This window comes from Vigna angularis, chromosome 2, assembly GCF_016808095.1.
Source record: "Vigna angularis cultivar LongXiaoDou No.4 chromosome 2, ASM1680809v1, whole genome shotgun sequence".
In the NCBI taxonomy this organism is placed as follows: domain Eukaryota; kingdom Viridiplantae; phylum Streptophyta; class Magnoliopsida; order Fabales; family Fabaceae; genus Vigna; species Vigna angularis.
In genome coordinates this window covers 27,561,799-27,575,153 of record NC_068971.1, presented here as the reverse complement: position 1 = coordinate 27,575,153, position 13,355 = coordinate 27,561,799, and the positions used below count along the sequence as shown (strand labels likewise).

General features: G+C 34.2%; 1 protein-coding gene across 2 annotated transcripts; it reads right to left on the bottom strand.

Moving 5' to 3' along the window:
- Positions 1–4,737: 4,737 nt before the first annotated feature.
- LOC108329387 (phosphatidylinositol 4-phosphate 5-kinase 6) lies at positions 4,738–11,658 on the bottom strand. Of its 2 annotated transcripts, none has more exons than XM_017563564.2 (3): positions 10,413–11,658; positions 6,965–7,226; positions 4,738–5,295 (listed from the first exon to the last, which is right to left on the bottom strand). In XM_017563564.2, exons 1-3 carry the CDS (start codon positions 11,354–11,356, stop codon positions 5,119–5,121), a joined length of 1,383 nt encoding a protein of 460 aa, XP_017419053.1. In that variant the 5' UTR covers positions 11,357–11,658; the 3' UTR covers positions 4,738–5,118. The 2 variants fall into 2 exon arrangements, with proteins under 2 accessions (XP_017419053.1, XP_052728369.1); XM_052872409.1 differs by having other exon boundaries at positions 6,965–7,186.
- Between the last annotated feature and the right edge of the window lie 1,697 nt (positions 11,659–13,355).

Sequence of the window (13,355 nt, the reverse complement as noted above, 5' to 3'; positions counted from 1 at the left end):
ATCATTACTTTATTATATATATATATATATATATATATGATACGTACAGTATCTTGTAAATATACGTATTTATATTATATTAGAAGCATATCAAACTCTCTTTTCAGGCACCTGTTTTGCTGCAATCAAGGTTACTCTGGATTCTAAATTAATCATAACTAACCGCCTACCCTGTAAATCATAAAGTGCAAAATGGATATTGGAGTTATTGTTTGGAGATACCAACGCACCATTAAACTAATATATATATATATATATATATTAAACTAATATATATTATATTAAATATATAGGGCTTCATTTCTACCGAACGTTCTCTCCATTTCGATCGGTAAGTCATTTCTCCCTTTCTCCTTCACTGTCTCTGAACATAGGGCATGCAATGTGCTGTTTGCATGTTACTAGTGGGATTCCGCTTTCGAACTTTTAGTCAAATCAAGCTCTAAGAGTTGTTGTTGTCGCCACTTGGGTGGGTTGTAGGGCCAGGTTGTGTTCTTGTGCTGTCAAGGGTACTGCTAGAGCAGTTCTAGTTAGCTGTGCTTGGAGAAACCCAGGTAAGGGGAGCTAAATATTTTTGTATGAATTTATTTTATAAAAATATATGCAGGATGAATGTTGAACTGGTGTGTTCTTGTGAAGCTGTTATATATATATATATATATATATATATATGTATATATATATATATATATATATTTATATATTTATATATGGATCCTTACTTTAAATTTCAAACACACAGTGACTGATTTCCTAAAATTATAATTGACTAGAAATTAACACATGATAATTTTATGCATCTACAATTAACTTGTTTTATTTTATTTTCATCCTAGTAGAGATCTTTCTTTACCCCAATTGGTCACCAGAGAGGACCCAAATGTCTAAACGCATCAAACTCACCTTCGACGCCAACACATATGACTAGTCACAACTGACTGGACCAGGCCAGGGCTGCTCTATGATCAAGGATGTGCCAACTCAGGTTTTTAAGGTTCCTCTATCCTACCAACAAAGCAAGGCTCTCAATAATTAACAATCTACCATGTTCTCTTATGCTCTAAATCTGAAATGCCTAGTTTTAATATTTTCACTTCCGCAACCTCAAACAGTACTTGTACATCTATTTAATACCCATATACATGCTATTATAGAACCCTTACTCCAGACTTTCCAACAAGATCAATTTTAGCCAACAAACTCATTCAAAACAGATTAAATTCATCACATCACAACATGCACAATTTCACAGTTTCAGTTATAACACCCAATACAATAAAAGTCATAAAACAGTTTCACAAGAGCACACCAATTCAACATTCATATGCATATATTTTTATAAAATAAATTCATACAAAAATAATTAGCTCCCCTTACCTGGAAAGCTTAACAGTACCACTCCTAAGAACGCTCTAGCAGTACCTCCTCACAGAGGCGAGTTTGACAGCACCTATAAGCCCCCAAAAATTGGTGTAGAGCACATTTCTTAGAGTTGGAAGGGACAAAGAAACTAAAGGAAAAGCTATCAGTAACAGGCAACCAGCAAGGATACCAATAGATCCTACAACAACTGCCTCTAGAGGATTTCCCAGTATTAAGCTAAACACTTGAGATTTCGCACCTATCACAAGGATACCAATAGATTTTAGCTTATAAAATCATGTCTCTATCCAATCTTCATATATGACAAGGTTAGTTCACCTATGACCACTAAAAGGAATCATTTTCATAACAATTTTTATCATAAGAACCTTTATCAACTCTCACTAACTAAATATTTTATTCTATGTGAGTTAGAATACATATTAGAGTTTGGGATAATCTCCATCTGGGCCACAACTCAATACACTTATCACAAGACTGAAAAAATCTCATTCAACACATATTAAACACTAAACATTACAATAAACATTACCAAGATTATCCATCACATTTCAATCACACATCATCATCTCATTCAACATTATCCACCATTAAAATTCTTTCACACACACATATTAAACACTAAACATTACAATAAACATTACCAAGATAGTAAGTACAGTCACAAGAAAGCCAAAGAACAATATATCACACTTAGTTCATTCATCACATTCTTATATAGTCTTAAGTCCTCACATCATATCATACTACGAACACTCCATTTTTATCTCTTTTTCTTTGATAAAAGTGTTTTATTAGTTTTAATTAGTTTTCAATTTTCAAGAATTATAATAGATTTATGGTTTTTGTGTGTAAATAGGTGTTTTGTGAAATCTTTGCTAAAAAATTGTTTTTAATGGAAAATTTTGTTGAAATAAAAGCTTTTCATTTTCTAGAAAAATAAATAATAGGAAATTCATAAAAGAATAATAAAAAAATATTAGAAGTTTCTTTTAGCTTTAGACTTTAACCTTTTTTATATTTAGGGTTTAGGGTTTAGGATTTAGGGTATAGAGTTCAAAAGAGAAATTTGTGCCCAAATCAAATTGTTGACCTAGTCAACACCATATCCTAGACCTAGTTATTGAACCACGTTTCTTGGACCAAAGTAGACCAAAGGCTAAGCCAAGGCACAGTGAGCCAAGCCAAGGCAAAGTTAAATAATTAAGAATATAGGTTTTACAGAAACAACTCAGAAAACATAATAATATAATGTTCAACTCCCTAAAATTGTGAAACTGACTTCTTTAAACACAAACCTCTAATGGAATATCTCGATAGTCAAGTTAAAGAAATATGTAACCATGTGTAAAAGTTTAAGGTCAATCCAATGATTAACAAAGTAGAAACAAGAGTTTTATCGACTATGTGTAAAAGTTTCAATTCCATCCAACAGTCAAAAGTAAAAAAAAAAGGATTTTATCGAGATCACACACATTCTAATATTTAATATCTCATTTCATTAACACAATAGGTGATAAAGAATCTTCCATTGGTATGAATTTAAGGACAAATTCTCTTCAAGAAAGATAGAAAGATGGTATGATAAAGGACTATATCCTGAAATATATATGAGAAGAACTTAAAGAAGAACATTTACAATTTAAAGGATCTATGAAAAGGTCAATGATCAAAACATGTCTCCTTGAATCGTATAATGTTCCATGAAGAAATGAATTTAAAGAACATGAAAATCATGAGCACAACTAAAGAATAATTTAGAAAATTAAATAAATTGTAATTTTATTTTAATTGCAAACAATTTATTTTTGTTTTTAAATTTTCAAGTTATTTTTGGAGCCAGTATCTTTGGACTTTCTTTTAGGGATGCTTAGGTGCCTTAAAAATTTGTGCCTATATATATGGGTATTAAATACATATGTAGATATTTTTTGAGTCATAATATATGCATTTGCATTTTTGAGAGAGGATTCTCTTGGTTTTTGGATTATAACTCTAATTCTTATCAAAGATTAACATCTTTGTGACAAATCTTAACTTAACTTATCAATATACTATATTGTGGTGTTCTCATCTCTTTTATTTCGCACTCTTCTTTAATTTATTTTTGTTGTGTCCTTAACAGTTCAAATTCAGAAAAGATTATACTTTTTCCTTAATAGAATCGTATCAACATGATTACTTAAAATATGTTTTACTGTCACAAGATAACTCAACCTCGGATGATTAAAATATTGTACAATATAAATAAATAAGATCAAAATCTATACCAAGAATCAATCTACACTACAATAATTCATACAATACTAACTAAGAGAAAAAGATATATGAAAGCATACATATATCAAACATATATGAACATATCGAATAAACCTAAACGTGCACTAGAAAATATTTCTAATTTCTCTTACCTTAAAATAGTATTTTCAAGTTAAAATTTTAGAGTTATCTCCAAACTATTTTAAATTTTGATCGATTCATAATGTTTCTTATTTCAACAATTTAAACTTGATGTAACTTAATTTTTAATAGGAGAAGAAACAAATATGAAATCAAAATATAAAGAGAAAATATAGTTGGTTTGTGTGAAGGCACACTAGTGAAAAAAAAAAACTTTCCACTGTAATTTACCGCTTATTATCAACTGCTTACTCTTATTATTATTATATCATGTCAAACAGTAAGTTAAATTAGAATATTAAATTATAATAAAGTTTGAGATAAGAACAAATTTTAATTTTACATTAAAATTAAAAATTAAAAACATATTTAATTTTTTTTTCTTATAGTTGAGATAGCTTGGTGAACCACGTTTAATAGTCTTTTACTAAAAAAATCTGAATTTCTTATTTCACCGAGGTACCTACAATAGGAAACCAATCATATTTAAGGACTTTTTCCATTCTTTCGGTATATTTTATTGTGATTCAAAAATAAATATTTTAAAACTTACTAATTAACTGCAGGATTACGAATTCATTTAATGAATGTACTAGCAGTAAAATGAAATCTGATTTCCATTATTTTCTACGCAAAGTAAGATCTAAACAACAGGCACCAAATTTGCTAAATTTTCCGATTCGATAAAATAGAATTGGTGTATTTTGATAAAATTTCATCTAACTCTCGTCGCACACCCTTTGGGCACATTCTGAAAACGTTCACATTTAAAACGCAGGTTCTTCAAGGCACCCAAAAAGAATCAATAAACAAAAACATCCAGTTTTCCAGATCAGTGAAAAATTTATTCATAAAAAAGTACTCAACTGTTTATATAGCTTATTAAGATTGGTAAACTGTTCAGCTCACACGTCATCCCAGAATCTAACCGAAACAACTTTCAAGCAAGGGAAAGAAATTAACTCTTTATTGTATATATTTCTCCTCTGGTTATTTTACCAAGCAATTATACAAGAGCCGGTTGTAGGTTTCACCTGCACACCAGCACTATAAATTTACAAAAAGTGGAAAAAAAATGAAAAGTTATCTATAAAATAGTTTTACCATATGGATGCCATCACCCTTCCTCCCTCTATACAATGACCGCAGCCGATATAGATAACAAATCTGCTTTCTTTCAGCCAATAATCAAAAGATCAAATCAAAGAAAGCAAAATGCCAAAGCAATTATTGCAATGGGGATGAAGCTGTTTAAACTAATGTAGCCACCTAGGGAATCTGCTTTCTTCTACAATCTCAACCTTCTCTTTTAATACAAAAGCAGCTGAGATACTCTTACATAACAGGAATTGCGAAGCTTTCATTGTTAACCTGATGCATCCGCTTTTGTGCAGCTTTCACAGCAGCTACTCTGGCTGCATTGGCTGCTCTATTAGAAGCTGCTACAGCTCGGTTTACCCCTTCATCTACCTTTGCCACTTCATATGCTTTCGCTGCTGCTCGTCTTGCATCCTATTTGTGAAACCAATAAAAACAATTTATAATGAAAATTAGCTCATGGTGTTGTAATGTATCTAACTGTCTGCAATTCGTTTTTTTCTCTTTCCATTTACAAGGTTGAGCTAATCTCACCCAAAATAAAGTAATTTTACAACAAAAATTAAAAGGACAACGCACAAAATCGAATGAATCAAATAATAATAAGGGCAAATATGTTTTTCATACATGTATCGATAATTTTAGTCACATATGTTACTTGTGACGTGTTAACCTATTACATGTTTTTTCACGTAAGTATGTATATCACTGCCGTAACAGACATTGACTGGTCTTAATGCAACAAGTTGGGGTAGGTAAGCAGACCAGTTTGACCTGTTTAAGGCCCAATCCGCGAAGTCCAATTTGTGAAATATATCATGTTACTAACATTTATAACAAACATATCAATATTTATAGCATCAAAATTTAAACAACCTTAATTAAAATTTAAGATCCTTGATAAATACTTGGTAAAATCCACAGTAAGTCTGTGAACCAAGCATTAAATCCGTTAAGCCCGCAGGTTTTGCAGACTAGACTCAATTTTCCTGATGGTCATAATGGTTTTTCAAACGTGAGTTCGTTATTCGCAAGGTTTGTGGACCCACCCCTAACAAGTATAATTTCATCATTGAATAGAGAAATGTCTTTGGTCAACTTGTCCAGGTCAAGCCCAGTCTAGCTAAGAAGGTGTTTTTGTGGAAGAAGAGGTGTTTGCCACCACTAAGAGCTCAAGGAACTTAGGGATACAGCTTTGGAGTTGTCCAAATTGAAGGGTTTGCAATTTTTTTTTCATTGAGCCCTAGAGCTTATCCAAATTCTAGAATCTAGAGAACCCCTATACAACCTCTCGAGTTCTTCGAGCTCTCAAAAGGGTGGCAAGCAACTCTTGACTTTCACAAAAATCTCCCCGATATTTCCTTATCTGGCGACAAAAATGCTCATGAACATAACGCCTCTAACTACACTTGTCTGCGAGTAGGCATTATGTTCAAAGGATAGTCAATCCACTCACCTCCCTTCCCCTATCTAGGTGATCATGGTCCAACAGAGGGTTAAAATTTATAAATGAATGGCTGCTCATAGATTTAATTGAATATAACTATGTTTTTGTATTTAACTGGTTCTACATGTAAGTAAGTAACAAGTCAACTATTTTCTCTGTGCTGCATCAAGACTGGTCAAGTCTTCTAATTATACTAAAAATGATAATCGAGAATACTAGTTGTATGAAAAAAGCATAATAAATTAATACACACCAATATTTTTCACTTAACAATATCCACATCAGCGTTTAACATCACAATTAACAATTGCGACTAAAACCCAAACGGACCTATAGTGGTTGTATGGTGGCGGATCCATTTTTTTGTTACAGTACTAAAGGCGAAAATTGGCCATGCTTGAATGAAAAACATATTTTAGCTTGAATTACCCAAGCTAAGTTAGTCCAAGGATAGACTGGGACATCATCCTGATCTTTCGAATATAGTTTTCCATGGCAACCAGAAATGACATACTACCTAGGACCCTATATGAACAATGAGATAAAATATTCAACACTATTCACCCTTTTATATATATAACTGTAAAGAAACATTTAACAAGAACCTCAGAAATAACTCAGACATATAGAATATACCTGCACTGCATTGAGGACTTTGGAATGAGATAGACCAACAGGAGAAACTGGATAAGTAGTGCTTTGAGTGCTTGGAATGTCAAGAAGTCCATTTTGCCAGTGACCGGATTGGGTTTCACCATTTCTAAATGTATACATGCCAAGTCCTTGTCTTCTACCTTCATGCCAGGCTCCTTCATATAGATGGCCATTTGCAAAATGATATATCCCAAAACCATGCATCTTGTCCGCAAAGTATTCACCCACATATGTATCACCATTTCTAATTAAACAGATGTAATTAATTCCAAAGAAATGCAAGAAATAACTTTTGATGGTAAGCAGAGAAAAAGAAAGACAATCCCATACACAATGTTCACAATAAGGCATAAAAATTATTTTTCAGAAATGCTTCGTTATAGACAAAAACACACTGATGCAACATGATGAAGCACCGATTGTTGCATGCCAGGGATCAAACAAATTGATACTAACCACACTTTAGATTTAGAGAGGAAAATGCAGTGGGCATATTATGAAATGTTTCGACACAGTATCTACCAAAAAGTCCAATCATCAGAGAACAGACAAACTGTAACCAAAAAAGGGTAAAAATACATAAACAAAGGATGGAGTTTATTGACTATCACTCTTCTCCCTGAATTTGAATCAAAATGATAGCAGAATCCGAAGAAAGACGGAAAAGAATAAATACAGACTAATGTTTGCCACACGCACAACTCCAGTAAATCTGAGTATTGAAGATCCATTTCAAACTCTGCTCCGAGACCAAAAGTTCCCCTCAATTGCTTTCTCTCCATGATCTCAGGTAATAACCACGTACATGGTTTGAAAAATTTAGCAATATTGTTCAAACCTTTGGGCCGAAACATAATGAAGCAGGTCATTCAGTTTTTTACCATTATACCTACCCTAGAAAACGTGTCTACTTAATAGTGTGCTGATGATATAGTCATTACAACGAATGATGCTACCTGAATATCTAAGCTAAAGGAACATTTTTTCTAAACATTTTCAAATCAAGAATCTTGGATGCCTCAACTACTTCTTGGGTATTAAAGTAGCTCAGTCAAAAGAAGGTGTTGTAATCTCTCAAAGGAAATATGTTTTTAATATCCTAAAAGAGGCAAGTATGATTGACTGTAGACCAGTGGATAGTCCTACAAACCTAAATAAAAAATGAATGACAAAACAAGGTAAAACTTTCTTTGATCCAAAAAGAAATAGAAGACTGGTTGAAAAACTTATTTATCTTACTATTACTAAACCTTATCTATCTTTTGCGGTTAGTGTTGTTAGTTATATCATATAAATTACTTGTATTGACCATTGGAATGTTGTCATTTGTATCCTAGGATACCTCAAAAAGGCTCTTGAACAAGGTCTATTATTTGAAGATAAAGAAAATACTCAAATATCTGGATATTGTGATTTTGACTAGGCAAGATCCTTTACTATCAAACTTTACTATAGGATATTGTGTTTTCATTGGAGGAAATATTATTTCTTGGAAAAATAAGAAACAAAATGTAGTTTCCCAATCAATAGCTGAAGTTGAAAAACCAGGTTGCTCTCTACATTGCTTCCAATCCAATACTCCATGAGAGGACTAAACACATAGAGATTAACCGTTACTTTGTCCGGAAAATGTTGTTGCCCATGGAAATTTGTAAGCTTGTCAAATCCAATTATCAACTTGTCATTGTGTTAGCAAGATCCTTAAGAGGAACTCAAATTAAATTTATTGGTCCCAAGCTTGGTAGATATAATTTGTATGCTCCAACTTCACGAAGAGTGTTAGAATAGGTAGTAGTTGTATTGGCAAATTGTTATATGTTGTACCTATTATTGTACCTGAATCAAGTTGATCTTTGCTATTCCCTATACTCATGGTATCAAAACTTTGTCAATATAAATATGCGAACAAATGAGAGGAATGTTCAAGCTCTCTCAAACACTCAAATATAGTCTCTTTTAGTCTCAACTGATACTCGTTGATAGAAACAAGACCAAAGAAGAAAAAAAAATGAAAATTGAACTTTTAGGACCAGCCCTATTCTCCTTGATTCTGAAACATCATGACCGTAGAATCAAGAGGGAAGATGAAAAAGATGGGATACAAAAAATTATACCCAACAGCTTCCTGAAATATGAATGTCCTAATGCTCCCCTCCCAATTGACTCCAAAGCTAAAGCTCCCCCTACTATTCATACTACCTCACTACTATCTCTCCCACCCAACTGTAGAACTAACCCTCTCCCCTGTCAAATACGGGGGAGTTCAAAAGCTTTTATATGACAGAATAGTAAGAAATCAATCCCCTCTGATTGGGAAAAGTAAACATGACAAGAACTAAAGAAGGGGATTGTCTCAGACTATGACTGTGAATTGTTGGTAGTGGTAAAACAGTAGTAAAGTTTGAAACAAAAACACAACCACACATCAAATACCATGTTCATTTTTGGTGATAAACCGTTCTAAATATGCAAAGAAAGAGATCATATACAAGGTTATAGTTTATCTTAAACTAAATCTTAATTGGTTTCTCAATTTTCTTAGTTGTGTTTTTCTTAATTCTTAACAACTAGAAAACACAATCACTGCATACTCATGCAAAAACCTAACAGCTTGGAATTGAACCGTTCTAAATATGCAAAGAAAGAGATCATATACAAGGTTATAGTTTATCTTAAACTAAATCTTAATTGGTTTCTCAATTTTCTTAGTTGTGTTTTTCTTAATTCTTAACAACTAGAAAACACAATCACTGCATACTCATGCAAAAACCTAACAGCTTGGAATTGAAGCGATCCAATTTTTCTGAAGGCTGAAGATGTGTTAAAAATGAATATCCATAAAAATTGGCTTCATAATAGAGTACGACATATCCAGCTAATCCATTGTTATCAACGGGTGCACTGAGTTACAGAAGGGAAACCAGGATATTTTCTAATCTGAGAGGTATACTTTCAAAACCGAAACCCCAAAAACCTATGTTGAATTCTTGCACGTTCCATTCCTTATCAACACAAGTGAACCTCTAAGAAACACAAGGAATTATATTCAACAGCTCTCAAACCCCACTAACCTAGCAAACAGCAAATATATAACAACTGAATTCTACTAACAAGAACCTGCAATACCACCCACCATTCTAGCTCGTGAAAAAAGCTGACGGAACATAAAATGTAATACTGATGCTCACACTCAGTAACAGAACCTCCCTCCAACAGCAATCAAAGATACACAGTATCATTCCAACACGGACGCGTAACCACGGAAACACACACACAGACATATACATAGAAAACAAAACCTATCCTCAAGTTCACTACTCGTTCCAAAGTTAGCTTAGAACAATCCTAAACTTTAATTAATTGTTACACAACCCAATAACAGTTATTGAAGCAAGCATGGACAAAAAACCACAACAAAATAGAAACCAACCTGAAATGGTAATGACCAAGGCCATGCTTGACACCCCACTTGAACTCTCCAACGTATCTACTCCCATCCTCGCATGTGTGAACCCCACACCCGTGGCTTTGTCCATTAGACCACTCGCCGGCGTACACATCCCCGGTGTAAAACCTATACACCCCAAACCCGTGTCTCAAACCCTGCCGGTAACACCCCCGGTAGCGACTCCCACGCGCCCAAGTCTCCACCCCATAGCCATCGTATTTTCCATCAACCCAATCCCCTTCGTACCTCCCACTCCTACTATAATAATACACCCCGCTGCCGGAACACTTCCCTCGGTGAAACTCCCCCTCGTAAACGTCGCCGTTTCCGAAGACCTGCACCCAGCACCCCGACGCCACGCGCTTCTCCGACTTAGGCCGCGACCCAATCGTCCAGAACACCGGCAGCTGCGGCGCGGGGCGGGCGACCACCGCAGACGGCGACTTGAGCCGAATAGAGCGGAGCGGCAGCGGGAACGCGAGGTTGAGAGAGAACACAAGCGCGGCGGAGAAGGCGATCGCGGAAAGGAGGTCGAGGAGGAAGGACCGCGAGACGAGGAAGTAGAGGTAGAGGAGCGGCACGGCGAGTAGGAGCAACGCGCGCTGCCGCCTCACGCGACGCAGAGCGCGGAAGGCGGCGCTTTTGGCGGCGACCGTTACGGAAAAGAAGGCGGCGTTGTGTGACTTGAAGAGAGGCGGCTGGGCGTGCGGATGGAGATGCTTCTGCTTTGATAGCGAGGGCGGAGGGGTCACCTGCGGCGGTCCGGTGCGCTGTTGCGGTGGGGAGATGTCGATTTCGATTTGAGGATAGAATTGGTGACGATGGTGAGGGTGTTTCTGGTATTGCAGGGGCGGCGAAGGATTGAAATCGGAAGAGACGCCTACGCTTTCTTTTCCGATCTGAACCTCTGATTTCTTCTGATGCATTACATAAGGGAAAGAAATCGAAAATCATTCACTCGCTCGCTCGCTCCAAGGATTCCGTTATTATGACGTTCCAAATCTTCTACTTGCTATTCTCTGTATTTTGGTTTAACGGCGTGTGGTTTTGTTTCTTTGTTTGTACCCCGTTTTAATTTCTGGCTATCGGAGGGGGTGGAATTGTGGGTTTAGCGAATCTCTCTCGATGGATGTCTTGTGCTTGAAAATCGGAGTCTGCGATGAGTTTACGGTAGTAAAATTGAGTGCAAAAATTTAATTGAAAATCTTTATACACTAGATTTTAAATTACATTAAGCAACTATCCAACCAAACCATATATATATATATAATGTAATGGCCGTGGCTGATTGGATCATTAGATGCCCGAAAACAAAATAATTGGAAAAAATAAAATAAGAAAATTCTTAATTTTAGTCACAATGTCTCCAAATTTTATATTTGATCTTTATAAAAATATTAGTTTGTATTTTGTTTTTATCATATTAACTATTTATATAATTTCATACTATTTTTAAATTTTTTAATATTTAATTTTTTTATTAAATATATGATGATGCGTTACCGATGATGTAATAATAAAAATTAAATTTATAAAAGAAAAGGCCAGTAACATAAGAAAAGTTATGACAAACAAGATGTAGACTTTGTAACTTTTTAGGGACGAAAATACTCTTTAGCCAAAAACATAGTGTTTCAGTTTTTATTTACAATTTTTAAGTTGAATCTCTAGACTTTAGAAAATATTTGATTCTATACTTAATTTTCCAATATGGTATTTTATCTTTTTTATACATTAATTAACTAAATTATTCATGATGAAATTAAATAGAAATGTTTAGTTGTTTTAAGGTCAAATACTGGATTAAGAAAAGAGAATAAGGTTATGTAGCGTTAAATATTAATAGAGCATCATATATATCAACGAAATAATATGGTATTGGTACATTTGTCACCGAGCAAGTCTTTTTCTCCTCGTCTCTGTTTTCTTGTCCGAAAATTTTACGTCGTGAATCCCACGTTCTTTTTCTCTTTTTCTCTTTCAAACCCTTTTTGGTACTCATAATTTTTAGTTTAAACAAATGTATAATTATGAAAAAAAATATATATTTCCTGGTTTTCTTTTTTCAATATAAGTTGAAAAGTAGATTTATAAAAAAATAATGGCCTTTTCCAAGATATTTCAACGTCTTTTTCTATTCTTTTTAAACCCTTAAAGGAAGATAAGGATTATTGTGATTTGTTTGAAAAATATTTAAGTTATGTTTCTCTTATAGATTACTTATAATACTTTAAAAAAAAAAATTTTGAAAAATACAAAATTCAGTGAAAGTTTTCGAATTTATTTGATGTATAGTGTGATATCTAAACCAAGCAGTTATCAGCTATAATCGATCGACCGATCGCTCTATCCACTATAGAAATCACTCACCATCTTCTAACTATACCGAACGCTCGTCAACTATCCTATAGTTGAAAGTGTTCGTCAAACATCCTTAAGCAAGAAAAGCGCTCGACAAAAGTCAAGCGATATTACGATACTCAGTCAACCAAATTAAGCCAGAATCAGCGAACGCTCACACACTCAGTCAACCAAATCAGGCGAGAATCAGCGAACGTTGAACTACGTTAAACGGGGTTGACGGACGCTCAATTACGTTAAACGAGGTTGGGCCAATTAGCCCAAAAACTTAAATAATTGGACCAATAATCCAGTTAAAGAAAGTAGTCAAAAAATATCTAACCGTAATAACGCAGGTTACGGAGCCAACTAACCGAATCTCAAGACTAACGTGGATTAGGGATAAGTACCGGATTTACCAACTAACCGAATTTTAAGGTAATCAATTTATTTTACTTTTTAGGTTAAATACAGGAGAACCTAAGAAAAAAAGGTACGTTTTGCTCTAAGATTAAAGAGATCACTTTGTGAAAAAATCACTGATTGAGAGAATTAAAGTTTCACTACTCATATCTGTCTTTAGCA

Excerpts from the sequence above, each read along its gene's own strand:
- LOC108329387 (XM_017563564.2), bottom strand. The coding sequence starts at position 11,356 with ATGCATCAGAAGAAATCAGAGGTTCAGATCGGAAAAGAAAGCGTAGGC. Across the intron at positions 7,227-10,412 it reads CTTGGTCATTACCATTTCAG|AAATGGTGATACATATGTGG; the intron begins GTTGGTTTCTAT and ends CTGTTTAATTAG. Across the intron at positions 5,296-6,964 it reads AAGTCCTCAATGCAGTGCAG|GATGCAAGACGAGCAGCAGC; the intron begins GTATATTCTATA and ends TTTCACAAATAG.